The sequence below is a fragment of the Labeo rohita genome, chromosome 9, assembly GCF_022985175.1.
Source record: "Labeo rohita strain BAU-BD-2019 chromosome 9, IGBB_LRoh.1.0, whole genome shotgun sequence".
Classification (NCBI taxonomy): Eukaryota; Metazoa; Chordata; class Actinopteri; order Cypriniformes; family Cyprinidae; genus Labeo; species Labeo rohita.
Genome location: NC_066877.1, coordinates 20,686,531 through 20,709,974, shown reverse-complemented (window position 1 = coordinate 20,709,974; position 23,444 = coordinate 20,686,531). Strand labels below are relative to the sequence as shown.

Below are 23,444 nucleotides of genomic sequence, written 5' to 3'. Positions count from 1 at the left end.
TAATAGCGTGACTTTATGAAAGCTATTGTTGTCTGGATTATGATTTATCTTTACCAGTAATCCTGCACTGATTCTTGACAGTCGATTACCATTACAATGCATTAGATGCCTGTTCTTTCTCTTTAAATATCTCCAAGTACTGTTTCATTGTCTGTAAAGGTGGCTATTGAATGCATCATAGAATGTCAGGTCAAATTTGTTTTTTAAGATATTTCACCACAGTAACTGGATTGAGTTTATTTTTCTATGTTAGTTACTTTACATAGAAGAAACCAAAATCAGATTACCACAATTTACACTTCACTTCACTAAACAACACCATTTCCCAAAATGTAACATACACTTGCAAAGATTTAAAGGAAATGGGAAGTTTCAGCACATCGTGCAGGGAAATTAGATGAATAATGCTGTAGAGTTTTGTGTACGAGAAGGATCAGTGACTGCACTGTCATCCCTGCTGACATAAAACAAAACAACAGAAACCATCACAGAAATTCTAATGGTTTCCATTACAAATACTGTTACAAACATTACAAACATCAACTTTTAACTATTAAAACCATTTTAAAAATGGTAGTGTAATAGTAGTTTTAACAAGCCATAAACAGAAGGTAACCAACTACCAGTAGAAACCAACAAGCACCATTATAGTTTCCATTACAGCCAGTAAAACCATTACAATTTCTGTGATAGTTTCTATTGTTTTTTTCTTAACGGGGATGTCTCATTGGACAGTTCTGTTGCACCATGTAAAAAGAAATATGGACCTGTTTACCAGTGTCAATTATATATATGCAGCACTGAAGATGTCATTAAAAAAACAGTATAATCAGACAAACACAACAGTAAAGTCTAGTATGTTTTACATGCCTAATACAATAACATAAATGTGAGATATTGTTTAAAATGAAAATCAGGGGTTCAATCAGACAATAAAACTATATTTGTTTCCTCTAAAATAATTCCAGATTGTATTGTGTTTGCAATAGTTTTATAATAAAAGTACACAACCCAGCACTGTTTTGAAAATGTAAGTTCATCTGAGCATTTTCCTCTTCATCAATTTGGCGAAATATACGAAAATGATAATAGGTTTGAACAACCGTGCATACATTGCACAATGCATAAATAAATAATGACCTTACCCGTGACATAATCTATCAACACATTAATCGTGCGGACAAACACGAGAATGTGAATCTTCATACATCTATGAGGATCTAAAATGAAAACGAGTTGAAGCGAAACCGTATTTTTGCACTGTCGTCCTTTTTCATATTGATAAACTTGACACTAAGTAAGGTAACGCTGACGTCAACAACCTATCTTCATGTAGGGAAAAAGTAGGGAAAACAGCCAGCTGAGTGACAGCTTCAAGAGCCAATGGCGTTGTCGGCAGTCGCCGTTCTTTAAAGATTCAACCAATAGGCTTCGAGGAAGGGAGGGGGTGAGGCAATTGGGCGTCGAGGCGAAGTTAGGTTGACGAATGGCAACCAACAGAGGACTACGAGTTAAAAATTGGATTATTTGATCATCTGACTGGCTTTAACGTTACGTGAACGGACGCGGAGCACGTTAAGGGGAACCCGTGGATGATATTGTTGATTTTGGAGGCCGCCTTTTCGTTTGGATGTGTTTCGGCAAGACCCCCGCGTATCGCGCATAGGTAGCGCGACAGATTAGCTGCGGCGTGCTGAGACCGAGTTCAAGAAATCACAAGTTGCACACGCGAGAGGAAGACCCTTCCGCGCGATTGTTACACTGCTGCCCGCCGAGAAATTTGGACGCTCCGATCTTCTATTATGACGTAGTTGGCGTTTCGTGACACATTGTTGACTCAAGTGCAGTTACATCTGATTAGAGAGGCCCTAAAGTACCTGGATGAGTAATAATAATCTTATATTAATGGATGGCAGCCACTGTATATTTGACAGAGTGAGAGGATTCAAGACATTTGTCACTCGGTTGATTTCTGTGTAATTGCGTGTGGTTCGGTTTCCCAGAACAAGGCTACTGAAAAACTTACCGTTCGTGTCTCCGGTTATTTTGTCATAATTTATTTGAATTATCATCAGTGGTCGGGACTGACTTATGGCGTTTGATGGTGGAAGTTGCACCTCTGTCTTGAATTCAGTGTTTCATGGAGTTGTCTTTTACGTTTGATAGGATGTGATGAATGTGCCTAGCACATCCTAAGCACCAAAGATGATGGACTTCATTGTAAAATACTTCAGCTACTAGTCCAATTCTTCTTCAGAACAGCAACCTGGATGTTAAGTGAGACTGTCGTATTTATTCATATTATTATTAATTACGCTTGCAACTGCAATATCTTGCTGTGAATGTCCTTTGTGTTTTCAACCGATAGAAAACTTCACACATCTCAGAGCATCTCTGACTGCAGAAACGTCTCAATGTCGGTGGATGAAGCCAAGTTAAAAAGTTCTTCATTTTACACATAGGAAAAACGATTATAAGCAAGCTGCACTGAAAACAGGTGTCTTGAGAAAGGATTCTGTTAAAAAAATGGCAAGTGAATGCACCTACGGTGCTCAGTATGACACTGATGACACCTTTCGCACTACTAAACTCTCGGCGGACGAGCAGCAGCAGCGTGAACGCGCGGGGTTTGTGAACGGCGGCTGCGCGTCCGTAACGTCTTCTGCCTTCTTTGAGGTCATCGGCGGCTCTCTTTACCGCAGAAAGTTGGAGAAGGGTTTCGTCCAGTACAGGGAGGTGCTGGCCGAAGATAAGCGACTCCAGTCCATTGCCACCTTCCACGAGAAAGGACCCGGCAAGTCGCACCACACCCTGGAGGACACATACAGACTGGTAGCAGAGCACTATTGGTGGGAAGGTTTGTCCTTTTTCCTCTTACAATGTTATTTTTATTTCATTATTTGTTTTTTACAACCGAAACATTTATGTTTGAGTGTCTGTTTTGGTTTATTTTTATATATGAATTTTCAATCAAATCATCATAATGAAATTGAATTCATGTTTGAATGAGTTATTAAACAGCCATACTATTCATATTTATATTAATACTTGTTATTTTAAGCTTAATATAAGCATTTCTGTATTTTCTGCGAGTCTTCAACTATTGAAGATGCAACAAGGTTTATGCAAATGAGCAGTGCTACAACAAATAAGAGTGCAGACAGTGGTCTGCCACCTGACACACTTAAAATCCCTGGTAGAGACCTTTAGCTGTTTAAATGTTGTCAGTGTCAACGGGGCTTCAAGCTTTTTAAAATTGTATGTTTCTAAACTGACAGTGAATGAACAGGTAGGGGACTCTTCATTGCCATTTCTTACTAAAATTGTAGTAAACTTGGAAGTTTTATTGATGTTTCTGGCACAAGGATGGGATACAATTTTACATGCCAGTTACAAGCAGAAGAAACAATGTATTAAGTACTCAGAATGTCACGTTGTTGAGAAAATGTTGCCTTTTCACACTCATCTCACAGAAAACAAAACATGCACTAATAGAGGGTTTTCACTTAAGTCACAGTTTGGTCAGTTACACAGATGCGTGCCCATATTGGAGATACTCAGATGTAAACAGCATCACTGATTTCACGGTTAATGCACTACTGAATATGTTGTTCTGCTAATTTATGTTGTCTAATCTATGGAAAAAATGTGTGGAAGTTACTAAATCATATAGACTTAGTAAGCAGGAAAGGGGCAATTTTTGACAAACTAAAATTAATAGGTGCTAAAGATTGGTACGAGCAGTCTTAATTAAGATATTATCCTAATATTTCACCTACATGACCGGAAATAAGAACAGACACGAATGTTGTCAAGATTCTTGCCCTGGAAATCCTAGTTTGGCCAACCACAAATACCTTTTGTTCCACAGACAGTTTTTTACACTCTTCTACCGTACTCCAAATGTTTTTTTCTGGTTCAACAGATTAGTACAGCCCAAAACGTGACAATAATTGACCATTTTCAGCAGCAATAATCAGCTAAATATGCAAGTTTCATTTGGGTCCCTGGCATTGTTTATGTTTTGTGCCGCCGGTATGAACGACTGATGAAAACACTATTGTCATGACAGTTTTTTCCCCCCATGGAACATCTTATTTAAGTGGTTGAGGTGCATTAGAGTTGGCTTCTTTTAGGAGAGTGTCATGCTACATTGCTTCTTCATGGAGGATTTTACGGTGGCACAAATCTCCCTCAGGGCCACCTTATCTTGAGACTTCTTATGATGTTTATAATACCTAAAATACTTTTGAAATGTCAGATATACTTTTAGTTATGCTTGGTATTAGACGAGAGCTTTGTGTTTAAGCATCTGGGCTGGTAAACTCAAAAAGGTTGGTTTGATTTCAACATAAGGTGATTGATCATTTAAGACACTTAACCTTAGGTTATTCCAGGAGCACTGAACTTGTTATTTGTGTACTAAAAGCTTTGGCTAAATGCCTACTTAGTGAATTACATCATTGAGGACATCATTGATAGAGAGGTGAAATACACTGGCTAAAATAAACCTCAAATGGTTCAGATTGTTGTTTGAGCTCCTCATTTATAGCCAAATGCTAAATAAACTTGTAGATTGCTAACCATTGAGAATTCAGCTCAATGTACAGTGCATTTATTTCAGGGACTGTTCCTCTGAAATAATCTAAGGTTACAGTTGAAAGCAGAAGTTTACATACACCTTGCAGAATATGCAAAATGTTAATTATTTTACCAAAATAAGAGGCATCATACAAAATGCATGTTATTTTTTTGTTTAGTACTGACCTGAATAAGACATGTCACATAAGACATTTACATATAGTCCACAAGAGAAAATAATAGTTGAATTTATAAAAAGCTGACATACTTGATTCTTAATACTGTTTTTATCTGGAAGATCCACAGCTGTTTTTTTTTTTTTTTTTTTTTTTTTGGTTTAGTGATAGTTGTTCATGAGTCCCTTGTTTGTCCTGAACAGTTAAACCAGTCCCACAAAATCTCTAGTTTTTCAGCATTTTTGTGTATTTGAATATTTTCCAACAATGACTATATGGTTTTGAGATCCATCTTTTTACACTGAGGACAACTGAGGGACTCATAGATATCAAGAGGGACTCAAGATATTTAGGCAAAATAAGTAATGTAAACATGTACACATCTTTCTACACATTCTATTCAAAAGTTTACACCCCCAGCTCTTAATGCATTGTGTTTCCTTCAGAAGCATCATTGAGCATTTGAACCTTCTGTAATAGTTGCATATGAGTCCCTCAGTTGTCCTCAGTGTGAAAAGATGGATCTCAAAATCATACATTCATTGTTAAAAAGGGTTCAAATACACAAAAATGCTGAAAAACCAAAGAATTTGTGGGACCTGAAGGATTTTTCTAAAGAACAACGGGCAGTTTAACTGTTCAGGACAAACAAGGGACTCATGAACAACTATCACTAAACAAAAAACAGCTGTGGATCATTCAGGTAACAACACAGTATTAAGAATCAAGTTAATGTAAACTTTTGAATGGGGTCATTTTTATAAATTCAACTATTATTTTCTTTTGTGGACTATATGTAAATGTATTTTATGTGAAATATCTTATTCAGGTCTGTACTAAATAAAAAATAACATGCATTTTTTTTATTTTTTTTTTATGATCCCCTTATTTTGGTAAAATAATTAACATTTTGCAGATTCTGCAAGGTGTATGTAAACTTATGGTTTCAACAGTATGTGTCTTGTGATCTGTCACCTGACCAGTCAAAAAAGTTCATGGATCATCTATTACCTCTGGGGTTCAAACCCACAAACTTTAATTTAGATATTTAACCTCTATGCTACACCACTCCACAGTCCTCTGAGAACAGTTTGCAGGATGGCATATCTGTTGCTTCACTCTCTCATTGGTAAATCAGGATTTTTTTTTGGTGGGAGTTATAAAAGTAATATGAGCTTTTGCTGTGCCTTCATGTTTTCCCAGAATTGCGCCATGAGAGATTTCTCAATACGTCTTGTTGGGGTATTTTGTCTGTGCCGTATTTAAAAAAAAAAAAAAAAAAAAAAAAAAAAAACGTAGTTTGCAAAGTGAACTTGTTGCGAACTAGAAGAACAAGTACACAGTCTTAATTAAGATTGTTGTAATCAAATTTGTGGATCAAAATTGCTGATGACTCATTGATTTTGTTAGGTTGTTAGTAATGTTAATTTACAAAACTGAGAGTGGAATTTATCAATGTATATGATATGAGGATCAAGTGTGTATACTAGTTTGGAAAATAAGATTTTAAAGTAACCTCAGTTTTCAATCCATTCATTCTAATTTGTTTATTTGTCATTTTCCTCCGTTTCACTTGGAAAATAAAATGTTGCATAAAGCATGTTGCATTTTGAGTCATTTTACCCTCAGAGTTGTATTTGTCTTAAGTAATCCCAAGTTTGCAATGTAAAATTAAACAAAAATATTTTTACCACACGTAACCACTTTTTCCGTTGGCGTGTTTCTTACTTATCTAGTGTATAGTGACTAGTGCTGTACAAAAAGATGAGCATGACCGAGTTCTGTGCTGATATTTTCATTGCTAAGCAAAAAATTCACCTGCTGCGAAATGAGATTCCTACTCTGCCAGCTGCATAGTTTGAAGTCTTTAACGATGTTGTCTGTAATGTGAAAGTGAAAGAGAATAGGTGATGCCCACACAGAAGTTACACACAGAACTGATCTACTTGTGGAATTAGGAGTGGTCTGAGAGCACTGACTTTCTTTTTTGCATAGACAAATCTTTTTCTGTAATAATTGTGTTCTGTTCTTCCTTTCAGGAATGTATTTCCAAGTCAGAGACTATGTCTTTGGCTGTGAGGATTGTCAACGTAGTCAATCTGAGAGATCAGCGGTAAGACTGGCTTTTCAAACGTATTTATCCACAGCTCAGTCAGGGTTGCGTGTTTGTTTTGAATTTATCTCTTACTTTCACTTTGTCTCTGTCTCCAGTGTTCCGATGTGGGACTTATCTCCAGGATTGTGGAATCACATAGTCATCAAGTCTTAAGTAAGCTCAATAGCCAACGAGAAGCAGGGCTCTTCTGTGATATCACACTGAAAACTGGTGGTGGCCAGTCTTTCGTTGCCCACAAAGCAGTCCTTGCAGCAGTGAGCGAGTACTTCCAGGAGTTATTTACTGAAATGGACTCGGCCACTGATCCCCAGTCACATGTTGACCTTACAGGTATGGCGTAGTATATATTCAAATTAAACCAAATAAAAATCAAAATCAGTGGTTGTGCCCACTTGTACATTTAAAAAGGGAAGTATTGTATTATTATTACTGTTAAGCATATTTTATTAAGGTAATCTTCTCTTTTGGTTAGCATTTTATTTTAGTTTACTTGTTACTGGATTTCCACTGCCATGGTAAATTTAGAATATTAAAGAATATGATTTTTTTTTTTTTTTTTTTAAGAACTTAAGTCATTTTAAAAAAAACATTTTGAAGGGATAGTTCACTCAAAAATGAAAGTTTCGCCATTATTCACTCACCCTCAAGGCAGCCTAGGTGTATATGACTTTCTTCTTTCTGATCAATACAATCGGGGGGTCCGGTGAGAATATGCTACTCTCACGAGAACCAATGTTTGTTTACAGAAGCAAAGGAAGCAAAGTTTCCTTTGTTTAGCAAAGGAAAACCAGTGTCCTCTTGCTTTATATTGAAATCTGACATTTTTCTTCACAAATCTTTCTTTTATACTTCTAATTCAGCGTTTTGCATTGCTCTCTACTCTGCGCTTCTGTTTTTGTCACTTCTCACCAGAGCTTACACTATGCCTACGTCCTTTGTACACACAGTTGTGTGTACAACAGTAAGATGAAGCTAGAGATTATGGTTTCTAAAGTTGGAAATATGGATATTTATCTTACAAAAACGCATCAGTTTGCTTAGGAGGCCTTTATTCACCCCCTGGAGCTGTGTGGAACACACTTTATGATGGATCGATGAATGTGCTTTATTATACTTATTTTAGACTACTAAAAAAAGAAAAGAAACCACTCACTTCCATTACAAAGCTTGGAAAAACCAGGACATTTTTTAATATAACTCCGATTGTATTTGTCTGAAAGATAAAGTCATACACACCTAGGATGCTTTGAGGGTGAGTAATCAGTGGGGTAATTTTCATTTTTGGGTGAACTATTCCTTTAAGACTGAACCTGTCACATTTGTGTTCCACCAGATTCTCAACCTTTAGACAGTCATTATCCTATGACAGCACATTTATATCTTGTATTTTATCCTTCCTAGGATTAATCAGTTATCATTTATGGTTTCTCATAGGCTTCAGTGAGCAGAGCTTGCTTGCTTTACTTGAGTTCTCTTACACTTCCACCCTCAATCTGAATCTGGACACCTTGACAGAAGTTTGTGCCATGGCCCGCCATCTACGCATGTGGCCTGCTCTTGAGGCTATCAAAAGGGAGCGAGAGACTTGTCAGTTACGTTCTAGAATGCACAGTTCTCCTGGAGAACCAAATAATTCAGTACCTGGACCTTACAGGAGAGACCACTCCTCAACTTCAGGAGGGAAAGTGGGACTCAAGAGGAGGAGGGACGATGAAGAAGGAGAAGGTTCGGGGTCTTCCTGGAACATTCAAGCACAGCACAGAGAGCACACTGTTGATAAGATCACAGATGAATCTGAAACAGAAACCTTAAACCCTCAGTTGCAATGCCAAGTCCTCTCCAGTTTTCAGATGGAGGGAAATGGTTTTCCATGCAGCCCAAATCGTAGAATGAAGCTCATGGACTTTAAATCTCCATCCTGCAAGAGAAAATCGTCCTCCCGCCCCGCATCTTCAATCATCTCAACATCTCCTTGCACCTCTACTCGTTCTTCCTCTCCATCACGCCGCCTGCTTCGTTCCTCACCTGGCGCTGCACTTGCTTTGCGCAGACTCCTGCCCAAAATTGACCTTTCCACCAAAAGAAAGAGGAAGTCTTCTTCCTACCGGTCGTATAAGTCCCAGTGTGAATTCTCAGTGACTCCGTCCCAATCTCAGGCAAATTCTTTGACCCGTGTTACCTCAGTAAAGGACGAAGATGTGGAAGAGGAGGTATGTAACACAGTCCCTCAGGATGAGGTGCACAGCCCACGTGCTCAGGAGAAATACCGTCTTCTTAGCTTCCTTGGCTTGCAGAGGAAATCCCTGGTGCCTGGTCCAGAGGAACTCTCTGGTTGGGGGCAGAAAAAACGACTTAGGAAATTAAAAGTCAGTGATTATTCACTCACAGCCCGACGTAAACCTCGTGCACAGGGTGTCCCGTTGGCTTTCGGAGCCAGTTTAGGTGTGCTCGCCGCCGTTAATCCTACTCTATCCCTCTGCGACATGAGCAGAATGGACTTGCTGAACAGACCAGTGAAAGTAGAACCTTGGAACCAAGAAAGGTCCAAAAGGAAAAGGCACGATCCTGCAGCCCAAGCCGTGCAGCCAATTGCAAGAGCGACTCGTAGCAGGTCATTGCTGCAGGCAGACTCCAGTGCAACAGATCGACCGCTCAGACGCCACCACAGAAATCAAGATAAAGCACCTTCCCACCCTGCACGAAGAGGTAGAGTACCAGCACACGAGGCCTCTTCTCCTTCAAAAAGAAATATGCTCAGGATAAAACAAGAATCTTCGGACAGTGCCATCCTTCAACCTATTCATCGTCGCAATACTGCCTACAATCCCCAGGGAGCTTCTCCTAAAGCGACAGGACGTAGGGGTCGCCCACCAGCAGATCGCACAGTAAGGGTAGCCACAACAAAGTTGCAGCACACAAAGCGGCACAAACCTGGGCGCCCCCCGATAGACAAACCTAAGAGCTCAAAACAAATGGAAAGCAAAAAATGCAACCATGCTACAGGAAAGCCACAAGCAAAGCACAGCAGAACTGAAAGAGGAACGCAGGTGAAGGAGAACAGAAAGATTAAGGAATGCGGGAACAGAAAAGAGAGTCCTGAAGTGCAGTACGCCATCGTGAACTGGGATACTTCCAACCATCAGCAACTTCACAGCCATCCCCTTTATAAAACGATAAAGGAAGAGCCAGCTGACCCCTTGCCCCTAACCCAGCCATTCCCAACCAGCGGTGACTCAGACCTAGGCAAGCGTCAGAGCAAACCACCTGTCAAACTACTGGATCAAGGCTTCCTTTTCGGCTTCTGTCGGCCACCGAGTGGCATTAAACGGGAGGAGGACAGCGTTGACATCTACCTAACTCGATCGGTCTCTCATGGAAGTAGTTCCCATTGCGATACATCACCCGGCATGTTGAGAAAAGATCGGTTGAGGGCCAGGATTATGCCAGACCGGACAGGTCTAAATGGGCCTCACTGGGCCGGACTTGGCAACAGGCACTCACCCTTTTCCCAAAGGACTGCTATTCGAGTGAAGAGTGAGAGGGATGAAACAAGAGTGTCCCAAAGGTCACAGGTCCCAAGGGTTTCTAGACACCCCCAGGTCACCAAGAGGAGCTGTAAAGTCAAGAAAGAACCTACAAAGACAAAGGTGATATGGGTTTTCTCATGCTAGCAGATGGTGATGTTTATTCTTATGACAAAGGCATGTTACGTAACTGTTTTGTAAACTCTTATGCAGTCTGGTTTAGGGAAGTAGTACTCAAATGTCAATCGTTGGAAAGAACGATACTAAATTTAAACTAGTAATAAACATAAAATGACACTTGAAAATGTTTTTGTGTCTTGGTAGAATGTAAATAAGCTGCTTCCTCTGAGCAGTCGCCGTTCCGTCCTACTGGAATCCATCCGACGGGCACGTCTGAAACAGCAGAAGGGTCCTCACGGTCAGGCCTCGAGTGGGCCACATTCTTGCCTGCAGTGCAGAGCCTCCTATAGGGACTGTGATGCCCTTATTATGCACCGGATCAGGCACATCGAAGGCAAACACTGGCCCTGCCCGGTATGTATCATGACTCAGTCCTGGAGGTGCTCCTTTATCTTCCTAACAATGTGCTTGTCTACTGAACAAAGCTTATTGTAAAAAAAAGTAGCATCAGAACTGCGACCTAGCGGTTTGTGGCTGTCCAGAATATTGATAGAGTGGCGTGGGTTTGAATCTGCCTCGCAGAATTTCTCAATTCCATTTCTCCTTGCTCACTCCATCTTTTCAGTATACTCTCTGCTTTATAAAAGTGACAAAAAGCACTACAGTAAGTTTTTATTTCACAGAATGACTTTGTACTTCTACAGTTGAGATCAAAAGTTTATATACACCTTGCAAAATCTGCAAAATGTAAATTATTTTATCAAAATAAGAGGGATCATAAAAAATGCATCTTATTTTTTATTTAGTACTGACCTGAATAAGATATTTCACATGAAAGATGTTTACATATAGTCCACATGAGAAAATAAGTTTATAAAAATGACCCCCGTTCAAACGTCCACAGCTGTTTTTTTGTTTGTTTAGTGATAGTTGTTTATGAGTCCTTTGTTTGTCCTGAACAGCCTGAACAAACTGCCTGCTGTTCTTCAGACAAATCCTTCAGATCCCACAAATTCTTTGGTATTTCCAGCAATGACTGTGTGTTTTTTGAGATCAATCTTTTCACACTGAGGACAACTGAGGGACTCATATGCAACTATTACAGAAGGTTCAAATGCTCACTGATGCTCCAGAAGGAAAAACTGTGCATTAAGAGCAGGGGTGTAAACTTTTGAACAAAATGAAGATGTGTACATTTCTCTTATTTTGCCAAAATATATATATTTTTCATTTTAGTACTGCCTTTCAGAAGCAACTTACATGAAGATACTTACATGTTTCCCAGAAGACAAGTAAGTTAAACTTACCCTGATTTTTAAATTAAAAAAAATTTTACCCCAAGCTCTTAATGCATGGTTTTTCGTTCTGGAGCATCAGTGAGCATTTGAGCCTTCTGTAATAGTTGCATATGAGTCTCTCAGTTGTCCTCAGTGTGAAAAGATGGATCTAAAAATCATACAGTCATTGTTGGAAAAGGTTCAAATACACAGAAATGCTGAAAAACCAAAGAATCTGTGAGACCTGAAGGACTTTTCTGAAGAACAGCAGGCAGCTTAAATGTTCAGGACAAACAAGGGACTCATGAACAACCATCACTAAACAAAAATAAAAAAAAAACATCAGCTAAACAAAAAACGAATCAGCTATGGATCATTCAGTTAACAACGCAGTATTAAGAATCAATCGTATGTACAGTTTTGAACAGGGTCATTTTTATAAATTCGACTATTATTTTCTCTTGTGAACTATATGTAAATGTCTTATGTGAAATATCTTATTCAGGTCAGCACTAAATAAAAAATAACATGCATTTTGTATGATTCCTCCTATTTTGGCAAAATAATTTACAGTTTGCAAGGTGTATGTAAACTTTAGACCTCAAAGGTATATCTGGTTTTCACATTCAATTCTCTCCTGCAGTTGTGCAGCAAAACATTCTTCAGACAGCGAAATGTGAGGAATCACATAAGGACACACAATCCCAAGATCTACAAATGCCGCCAGTGCATTGCTGCTCAGTGAGGTCAGTCTGTAATCCACAGACGTATCAATATTTCCGTTGTTTTTTTTGAACATTCATGGGAATTTCAATTTATTGTCTTTAATTTTAGGTAAAAAGCCACAGGATTTAAATGAAGAGGAGCAAAGCTTTGTTTCGTTAAATATTTACGCTGTAAATACCACGGATCTGTGATATGTATGACAATGAGGTTCAATTTATTAATGTAAATAATGTTATAATGGTTTAAATTGTCTTTTTCTTCACAATAATTGTTGTTGTTATTTAAGTAACTAAGCCGAAGTTGCTTTGCAATTATACAGATGTGTTGAACCAGAACTTGAACCCATGGTGTATTTCTCAGGGGGGCGGAGCCTGATGGTTTAAGGTGATATATGTATAATGAGAATTGTGTAGAATGCTTTAAATTTGTTACTACTAATGTAATTACTACAGTTGTTATTACTATTGTTATTATGATTATTTTTTATAAATGGCATAATCTTGAGTGCACTTAATGTTCGCTTTGTTTTGAAACCTAAGAGAGATGCGATGGACTGGGATGTACTTGAATGATTGTTGGAGTGAAGCTGGCGGACTGCTCTAAACGTGTGGTTGTCTGGCAATGTTTTAGAAAACTATTACAGAAATTAGACAGGAATTTTAAAATGAAGGTTCGTTAAAGAGGTTAGAGTTGTGGAAAAATCACAAAAATGGTTAACCATTGGTTAAATACCAGAATTTTGGTATATACCATTTTATGAAAATGCTCAACTACAGCTTTTCAAAATGAGACACTGACTGTGTCTGTCAAATAAGGGAATCCCAAAATGTCTAATGTGATTTTTTTTTTTTTTTTTTTTTTTTTTTTTTTTTCCTCTCCTCCCCTCCTCCTTTGATAATTCCTTGTCTGACTTTTTATGCATATCCTTCTTTAACATAAAAATGCAATTGACTTATATGAAGAAGTTTTAAATGTTGAGGTGTTTTGTCTGAAAACACGTTTAAAATGTAGAACGACCAAATAGCCATATAAATAAATTTTGCATTTTAAAATCTACATTTGCTTCGCTATCTGTGTACTGTGGTATTTTGGTTTGTTACACTAGTGAATACACATGGTAAAAATAAACTATAAAATGTAGAATATTTAAAACACTTAAGATTTTTTATTGTATCATTGTATTTAATATGCATATCAGTAGTGAATATGAAAGTTTTCACCATTTCTGCTTGCATATTACATTTAACAGCACTTAATTTGATGTTAAAACATCAGATATTAAAATTATGAGGTTTTAGCACAATCCGTATTTTCAGCATTTTCAGATGATACTCTGTAATGAAGGCACCTAATGAAAACATCACACACTAACTCCCATTTGAATAGTTGTACACAAATTCACACACATTATCAATATCTTGGCTGCGAAATGTATGCTTGCTTAATATTATAAGTATCTGTAAAAGAATTTGTTTACCGACTTAACAAATGGAGAAACGTTTATCCGCAGTGCATATCGAGTCATGAACCAGGGGTGCCCAAATTCAGTCCTGGAGGGCTGGTGTCCTGCAGAGTTTAGCACCAACCCCAATTAAACACATGAACCAGCTAATTAAGCTCTTACTAGGCATACTAGAAACTTCCTGGCAGGTGTGTTGAGGCAAGTTGGAGCTAAACTCTGCAGGACATTGGCTCTCCAAGACTGAGTTTGGGCACCCCTGCCTTAAACAATAGACAATTTAAACATAAGACTCTCTATATTGCCATTTCATTAATATGAACACTTGAATCCATGTAGGAGAGACCTGAGCTCCAGAGGTTTCTAGAGACCCATCTGTGCGTTTTCTGTTGTGAGAATTGAGAGCTAGTAAGAGGTCAGAGTTTGGGATGGTCAGCAACACTGTCACAGAGGGCATAGTAACGTTCGTCAGGTAGAGTGTAAACAGCCATGGCTTTCTTAAACTCATTCAGCGGGCAGTAGACGTCACTGCAGCCTGGAATCATTTGGTCCTGTAAGTACAAGAAATAACAGCTTCAGATGTGGACGTCACAAAAAGACAGCTATTCAGCAATGAAAAACTGATGGAGGTAGGGAATTGTGTAAGCCTCAAAACTTTTTTCCCTTCCAAATAGTCAATGTGTGTGTTACCTGGCCAATGTAGGACACTTTAACATAGTGCTGGTTAGTTTGACGATGCTGGTATAGCTCCAGTGTGATGTCGGCTGCATACGGTGGCCATTTCATGTCAAAAATCCCCAAAGCCATGAGACATGGCATTAGTGTGGTGTCATGCACAGAGTACAGGAACAACTTTCTATATCAATAAACACAAAGAGCAACTCTTAAGATTGGACATTTACACACATGAACTTCTGACCACTGTGGGGCAGCACCTCTCAAGTTTTGCAAATCTGGAAATCAGGTAGAGATGTACACAGTGGTCTTAAAAGTTATGTGGATTGTACAAGAACATTTTAACCAAAACATTAAAAAAGCATTTAAATGATAAAACAATAAATATATTGTTCAAAAAGAAAACACCTGTCTGGTGTAGAGGTTGTGCCTTGAATTTTGTTCTCGATGTTGGTTAGGAGAATGTCAAAAAGCGGACCCACACATAGCTGTAAATTCTGCCTGAGGACACACAAAAAGCACGTAAACAATTACAGAATCCTTAAACAATTAGTAATAGTGCTGGGTAAAAAAGTCTATTTATTGATTTTAATCGTATCTTATTTTTACGAAATGACATTGATTCTTAAATCCCAAGAATCGATTAGTCTAGCCTGTTTTCAGTTAATGAACGTAACATTTTAGCACACCTCCCGTCCAATAAATCTCAATAAGCTTTGTTATTTGTTACTTTTAATATGAAACGAAGCTTTAGAATTAGAATTTTTAGAATTTAGGAGCATTTGCTAACTATATGCATCATATAACATAATCACTATCATTAGTTTTTATGACAGCCACCATTTACATGTTTATATTTCAAAAAACAAATTGGAGTAGAAATCCCTGGTGTAAAAACTAGCATATGGTGGTAGGTATGTTTTGATGCTGGTTTATGGTGGTCCTTGACTAGCTAAGGACCAGCATAAACCAGCAAAGGACCAGCTTAAACCAGCATCAAAACATACCTACCAGCATATGCCGTTTTTTTCAGCAGGGATATGTAATTTAAAGTTAAAGTTAACTTTGTTTAGTTTAGTGTTAAAATTTTAACCTTCAATTTTATAGTAATGCAGTACCAACTGACTCATATATGTTTTACAGCATTAGTTGAGAGATATTTTTTATTATATATACTGTACATGATATATATTAAAAAAATCGATATTGACTTGAAATCAGAATTGAATCACAAGCTTGTAAAGCATAAATGAATCGAATCATGAAATTTGTGTCAAAACCCAGCCCTAATAAGCAACTTAATAAATTCTCTTTTCGAGACTTGCCGGCTCCTCTGATTGGCTCCTCACCTATTACTGGGCTCATAGATGTGATAGATCATATCCACTGCTCTCTGCTCCACAAGACTCCTCCAGTTCTCCAGAGCTGTAGGAAGCGGCAGGCCGTGGGTCTGGGATCATTAAAATAACAGTAGTGTATTTGACAAGCAAGGCCAACTCAAATGTATCTGTAGAACGTATCAGGCACTTTACCTCTCTGGCCACCATGTCATCTCTAATGAGAATGAAGTCAAGACGTTGCTGAGGATCGACCCCCAAGGCTTTCTGGATGCTCTGTAGGTCTGCAGCAATGTCAGGAAGCGTGGATGACCCTACCCAACGAGGACTACATTTAATGGACAAAAGTCAAACACAAAACATTTTAAACCAATCACAAGCCATTTTTAGGCATTTACGTTACAGCTATACATTATGTTTTTAAATAAAATATTAAACGATATATAAAGTGGTGCTTGAAAGTTTGTGAACCACTCAGAATTTGCTATATTCTTGCATAAATATGACACAAAACATGACATTTTCATACAAGTCCTTAAAGTAGACAAAGAGGATCTAATCAAACAAATGAGAGAAGATCATCCAGTTTTACATATCTATGAGTGGTAAAAGCACAGTGAGGGGAAAAAATTATTTGATCCCCTGCTGATTTTGTACATTTGCCCACTGACAAAGAAATGATCAGTCTATAATTTTAATGGTATGTTCATTTGAACAGTGAGAGACAGAATAACAACAACAACAAAAAAAAATCCAGAAAAATGCATTTCAAAAAAGTTATAGATTGATGTGCAATTTAATGAGTGAAATAAGTATTGACCCCTTCGCAAAACATGACTTAGTACTTGGTGCCAAAACCTTTGTTGGCAGAGGTCAGACGTTTCTTGTAGTTGTCCAGCAGGTTTGCACACATCTCAGGAGGGATTTTGTCCCACTCCTCTTTGCAGATCCTCTCCAAGTCATTAAGGTTTCGAGGCTGACATTTGGCAACTTGAATCTTCAGCTCCCTCCACAGATTTTCTATGAGGTTAAGGTCTGGAGACTGGCTAGGCCCCTCCAGGGCCTTAATGTGCTTCTTCTTTTTTCTGTCTCTCACAGTTAAACCTACCATTAAAATTACAGACTGATAATTTCTTTGTCAGTGGACAAACTTACAAAATCAGCAGGGGATCAAATCTTTGGTTTTAGTATCTGGTGTGACCCTCTTTTGCAGAAATAACCGCAAATTTTGTAACTGGTGAACAGTCCTGCACAGCTTGTAGAAATTTTATCCTATTCCTCAGAACAAAAAAACTTCATCTCTGTGATGTTGGTGTGTTCCCTCTTATGAACTGCTTGCTTCAGGTCGTTCTACGACATTTTAACTGGATTAAGGTCCGGACTTTGACTCGGCCGTTCCAAAACATTAACTTTTTTAACCATTCTTTGGTAAGACGACTAGTGTGCTTGGGGTAGTTGTCTTGCATGACCCACTTTTTCTTGAAAATGTCCAGACATTTTCCTTTCGAATTTGCTGGCATAATTCAGAAATTATTGTTCCATCAATGATGGCAAGCCGCCCCGGTCCAGATGCAGCAAAAAAAAAGACCAAACCATGATACTACCATCATCATGTTTCATGGACAGGATAAGGTTTTTATGCTGGAATGCAGTGTTTTCCTTTCTCCAAACATTACGATTCTCATTTAAACCAGAAAGTTCTATTTTGGTCTTATCCATCCACAAAACATTTCACCGGTAGTCCTCTGGCTTGTGCACATGATCTTTATCAAACTGCAGATGTTCAGCAATGTTCTTTTTGGAGAGCAGTGGCTTTCTTCCTACAACTCTGCCATGCGCATCACGGATGTTCTGTGTTCTGTGGACTTGTGAACATTAACATCAGCCAATGTGAGAAAGGCCTTTAGTTGCTTAGAAGTTACGCTGAGGTCCTTTGCAACCTCATGGACTATTACACGTCTTGCTTTTGGAGCGATATTTGTTGGTTGACCACTCTTGGGGAGGGTAACAGTCGTCTTGAATTTCCTCTATTTGTATATAATCTGCCTGATTGTGGATTTGTGGAGTCCAAAGTGTTTAGAGATGGTTTTGTAACCTTTTCCAGTCTGATGAGCAACAACAACTTTTTTTCTGAGGTCCTCAGAGAACTTCTTTGTTCGTGCCATGATTTACTTCCACAAACATGATTAGACTTTGACAGATTCCTGTTCTTTAAAGGAGAAGTTCACATCCAGAACAACTTCCCTTTGTTACCAAGATGTTTGTGTTTTTCTTCAGTCCTAAAAAATGTTTCTTGAGGAAAACATTCCAGAATTTTTCTCCATATAGTGGATACTCCATTACTTTTTAACCTCAAACACTCGTCTTGTCTATTCTCTGTGCCGCATATGCAAACTCTTTGTAATCTGGGTCAATACACTTACGGTATGTGGAAAAACATGCGATTTTCTCCTCCAACTTTAAAATCATCCTACATCACTGTTTTACATTTAGTCTTCTTTGCACATTCACTTTGTAAACACTGGGTCGGTACTTCCGCAGCGATGTAGGACAATTTTGAAGTTGAAGAAGAGAATGAGAGTTTTTCAACCTACCCTAACTGTATTGACCTGGAATACACAGAGTTCGCATGTGCATCACAGAGAATAGACAAGACGAGCCTTTGAGGTTAAAAAGTATATAAATTGTAATTTTTAATTATTTTTTTTCTTTTAGAAAATAACCAATCGTTTCGCTAGATAAGACCCTTCAACCTTTGCTGGGATCATTTAGAGCCCTTTGAAGCTGCACTGAAACTGCATTTTGGAAGTTCAAACTTGTGGGCACCACAGTATATGGAGAACAATTCTGGAATGTTTTCCTTAAGTAACAATTTCTTTTTGACTGAAGAAAGAAAGACACAAACATCTTGGATGACAAGGGGGTGAATAAATTATCTGTAAATTTTTGTTCTGGAAGTGAACTTCTTTTTTAAAATAAAACAAATACTGACACAGTCATCCCATTGATAAAAAAAAAAAAACTATGAACAGACAGACTCTAATTTTGCCTTAAATTAACTGCTAATCCTAGAGATTCACATACTTTTGCTACTCACAGATATGCAAAATTGGATTTTTTTAAATTTTAACTTTTTAAGTCCATATTTTTATCTCATTTGATTGACTGGGTTCTCCTTGTCAACTTGAAAATCTGTGAAAATCTGAGTATCTTTTAGGTCATATTTATGCAGAAATTCTAAAGGGTTCACACACTTTCAAGCATAACTGCTGATAGTATTTTCAATTAACTTTCTATTATGAGCTACAGTTCTTTTTGAATGGTTCTCTATAAATGTTTGTTACCTTCATTATTATCACAGTAGCAGGTTTTATTATCAAAGGTTTTACCCAATAAGCTGCTTGAGCAGCTTGCATCCATGATAGTTGGGATAGAGGATTTCTTTCTCTGCCTTATCAGTGAGGATGGACACAACACCTTAGAATGAGCGAAAATCAAACACAGAAAGGCAAACAGAGAGTGTGTAATGCTCATCTCGTCCATTACTTAACCAAACCACACAAAGAAGCGTAGCTGAGTTGCCACCTTACCTGTTTGCTCCTGTTGGAACAGTCCAGCCACCAAACACTTAGCTGACTCAATGGTGCGGACAATGTTTGTAGAGCGAATGCTGTAAATCAACAGCAGATATTCCATCTTACTCATTTAGGTTAGTGATGCGATTCAGATCCATTAACACATTCATATAAATTATGATCAGTATGTATCATGTAAATTACGATAATTATGATAATTAAGGCCCAATTAGTTGCATTAAGGGATAGTTGACCCAAAACCTAAAATTATGTCACTATTTACTCACTCTAATTTTGTTCAAAACTCACAGGACAAACTAAAATATGCAAGATCAGAAAGGTTATAAAACAAGTCGCTTTATCCAAGTCTTGAAGAGATACAATTGCTTTGTATAATGAAGTTTTCTGAAGAATAACCAAAGTCTTATTGGTTTGGAATGACATGAGGGTGAGTCAAAACCTCATGGTACAGTACTTATAAATCTTCATTTGAACAGAAACATCAATTGCACTCACTAAACTTCTTTAGGGTTGAAAGAAGGTGTGAGGAAGGGCTCTTCCTGTATGTATTGCTTTCTTAACCTCACTCCAAGATCGTACAGCTGTTGCATGCCCACTGTGGTCAGCTGACCTGGATAAGTTCCACCCTATGGAAGCAGAAGTCATTCTTTTTCTTAATATGACAGCTTGGCACAATTTTCATCTAAACACTGTTAAGTGCACTAATATTTACATGATGTCTGGTATGAAACTGCCATTTACCATCAATCCACGCCATTCCAAACATGCACTCTAAACGCTACACAAACATGCCTGAAAATGACACTATATGGGCTAAACTATGTAGACATCCAAACAGCAACCCATACAGTGTATGTTTGTTGAGCATTTTCAGAAATTTGCTCGCATTCAGATGCAACAGCATCACTGATGTGGGTGAAAGGGTTTTAGTTGCAATCCCAACACTGTTCAGTGGGGTTGGTTGCAGGTCAGTCAAATTCTTCTACACCAGACTCAATAAACCTTTTACTTTTTTTGACATTGCTCTGTGCACAGGGGTATTGTCATGCTGGAGCATTGCCAAACTGTTCCCACAAAGCTAAAGGCACACAAACGTCTAAAATGTGAACGTATGGAGTAGCATTAAAGGAATAAAGTTCACTCAACTAAAATTTACACACCATCTTGCCATCTTTTTTCATCTGAAAATTTGAAGAAATGTATCATTACATCATTTGCCCACCAAAGAATCATTTGCAGTGAATGGATGCCATCAGAATGAGAGTTCAAACAGCTGATAAAAACATCACAATAATCCACAACTGATACATACAACTTCTGAACATCTTGTGAAGCGAAAAGCTGCATGTTTGTAAGCAACAAATCTATCATTAGGGTGTTTTAACTTCAAACTTCAAAAGTTGTAACTTCAAAAGCCATCTTCCCTAAATCAGGAGAGAAATATGCACCGATCAAGCGTCATTTACAAGCAAAAGCAGTCCAAAACAGTTCTAAACAAATGTGTCAGTGGAATTAGATTTTTTACCAGCTGTTTGGACTCTCATTCTGATGTCACAGAGGATCCATTAGTGAATTAAATTCACTAAACTTCTCCAAAATTGCTCCATTGGAGAAACGAACTCATCTTGGATGGCATGAGGGTGACTACATTTTCAGCAAATGTACATTTTTGGGTGAACTGTTAATTTGATATTTCTCTGCTCTGAAACCACTGGAATCATCAAACCTTTTAACTATGATCGATTATGTTGTTTTTTTAATCAAATTTGCCTTTCAGTAGACAAACCACAGCCTGAACCCTTTCTAATAATCTGTGTAAAAGACACTACACTGTACAAGAATTTGGCACGAATGCATAAACACAAACTCACTGTCAATATTTTGGCTCTGTAGCTGTCCTCCACAGGAGCTGGGGGTCTGGGCCCCCCCTGCAGGTCTGTAACCTTATAGTCTATTTCTGTGTGAGCAGGCGCTGCAAGTAGCTCAGGGACCCATTGTGCCTAGGGGTGCAGAAACCATGCGTCATACTGGATATAATTGGCATCAATGTGTAGACTATTACAGACCTATGACAGTGCCACTGTCATGGAGTAAAAAAGCATGCTGTTAAGACTGACAAATGATTCATTTAAAGGATTCATTCAAATGAGACATTTAAACAATTAAGAATATATGCCATTGCATTGCATGTGCATTCTCTGGATTGTTGCTTTCTTATACTATTTTTGAATTATGATTCTTTTCATAAAAACAATTCAACTTGTTTTTTAGACTGAAATGAGCCCTCTTACCTCCAAAACATCTGGTATAGATTTCAGCGGCGTTCTTGCTCCATGTCTGAATAAAACTTGAATTAATTTAAGCTCGTATGGAGAGGCTTCAGTTTTATTCTTTTGAGACCAGAATAGTGACCCGAGGGCCACTGAACCCATCAAACCCACACGTGCCCACATGATGCACCTGAAAGAGACATAAACACTTGACCTGAAATATATTTGGGAAGTTGACATGTGTTGTGACAAGCTATTTCAGCTAGCACTATTTAATACAGCACTTTGCAAAGTATTTTCTAATTAATATGTTTTTATAAACTCAATAACTGTATGGAATATTTGTATTTGTCACAACACAGGACTATTTAAACCTTGGTGACGCCTACAAACTTCAAAAACGACAGCTACTTTTTATATATATTAGATAAACATTTTAAACTTAAATGTTAATGTTGTTTTAAAAACGTGTCAGCTACATGTCATACATATCAGTAAGTAATTGTTTTCTGCTTTACAGATCGCATTTATACTTTCTAATATCATGACATTTTCAATAATTTATTACGTTGGATACATGATTTCTATACTGTATACAGTTCTAGCCTGTTTTTATTGTGTTTTTGTTAAATATATATCAAAACGTTTCAGTACATTTCCATAAGTCATGACTTAAACACAACAACTTCTGTCTCATTCACTAACGTTAATGCTGCCTGTCACATCCGCAACTTTCATCCACACGATCTTACAAACCGTCAAATATCATGCACTAGTTAAAACCATTAAGTAAAGAAAAGCAGAAAGGTGCTCTAGACAAAGATCTCTTTAAATATCACCAACCTGAAGCTTTCAGACCCGGCAAGTTAATGTCACTGTTTTTGAATTGCACTCACTCCTTTCAGTTTCAGGCAGCCTGGACATTACACCGGCTGTCGGTGAGGTGCATTCTGGGATGTGTAGTTTCATATTCTACCGTGTCATTCTAAGGTGTAGGGAAAACACCATGTTGTAAAACTTCATTTCCCATACAGACACGTTTGCTGACGTATGTTCCCATGTAGAACAACTAGTAAATAGAATATATTAAATATATTAAAATATCAAATGTGTAAATACGTTTTGAGGGAAGTGTTTGAAATTGTTTTAACACAACTTGCATGTATACATTAAAAATATAATTACATTAAATATAAAATATTACACAAAATGTTAAATAGTACACAGACATACATTACAACTTACCGCATTGTACGGATCATGAAACTCAAATCCAACTTTAGGATGGAATCGACTCCATTTGATTTACATCAAAACAGGTTCAAGAATAATACAAGACTGGAGTCGTTATTACATACTTAATTTATTATTTCCATCGATATAATGCCTTAAATTCCCCTTTATTACAAAACACACTTTAGCATTACTGTCCAATTTAGCGATGAACGTCGTTAGCTGTTGCCTAACCTAGTTTTACAGAGGGAAAATTTATTTATATAATATGCAAGTATGTGATGCAATGCGATAACAATACATATTTGAATTTTGATTCTTCCTTTGATAATTCACATATCAATGATTTGAAAG

The 23,444-nt window shown here is 37.7% G+C and overlaps 2 protein-coding genes across 3 annotated transcripts; one reads left to right on the top strand and one right to left on the bottom strand.

The window, feature by feature from the left end:
- Positions 1 to 1,457: 1,457 nt before the first annotated feature.
- si:dkey-229b18.3 (uncharacterized) lies at positions 1,458 to 13,386 on the top strand. Of its 2 annotated transcripts, XM_051118811.1 has the most exons (8): positions 1,458 to 2,277; positions 2,369 to 2,857; positions 6,797 to 6,870; positions 6,969 to 7,203; positions 8,308 to 10,520; positions 10,722 to 10,931; positions 12,438 to 12,540; positions 12,629 to 13,386. In XM_051118811.1, the coding sequence occupies exons 2-7, from the start codon at positions 2,527 to 2,529 to the stop codon at positions 12,537 to 12,539; spliced, it is 3,165 nt and encodes a 1,054-aa protein (XP_050974768.1). In that variant the 5' UTR covers positions 1,458 to 2,277; positions 2,369 to 2,526; the 3' UTR covers position 12,540; positions 12,629 to 13,386. The 2 variants fall into 2 exon arrangements, with proteins under 2 accessions (XP_050974768.1, XP_050974767.1); XM_051118810.1 differs by having other exon boundaries at positions 1,458 to 2,857.
- A 288-nt stretch (positions 13,387 to 13,674) lies between these two features.
- Positions 13,675 to 22,789, bottom strand: acp6 (acid phosphatase 6, lysophosphatidic). Its single transcript, XM_051118818.1, has 11 exons — positions 22,701 to 22,789; positions 21,879 to 22,047; positions 21,459 to 21,587; positions 20,083 to 20,213; positions 19,582 to 19,661; positions 19,381 to 19,468; positions 16,187 to 16,319; positions 16,004 to 16,104; positions 15,063 to 15,155; positions 14,670 to 14,835; positions 13,675 to 14,530 (listed from the first exon to the last, which is right to left on the bottom strand). Exons 2-11 carry the CDS (start codon positions 22,038 to 22,040, stop codon positions 14,396 to 14,398), a joined length of 1,218 nt encoding a protein of 405 aa, XP_050974775.1. The 5' UTR covers positions 22,041 to 22,047; positions 22,701 to 22,789; the 3' UTR covers positions 13,675 to 14,395.
- Positions 22,790 to 23,444: the final 655 nt, after the last annotated feature.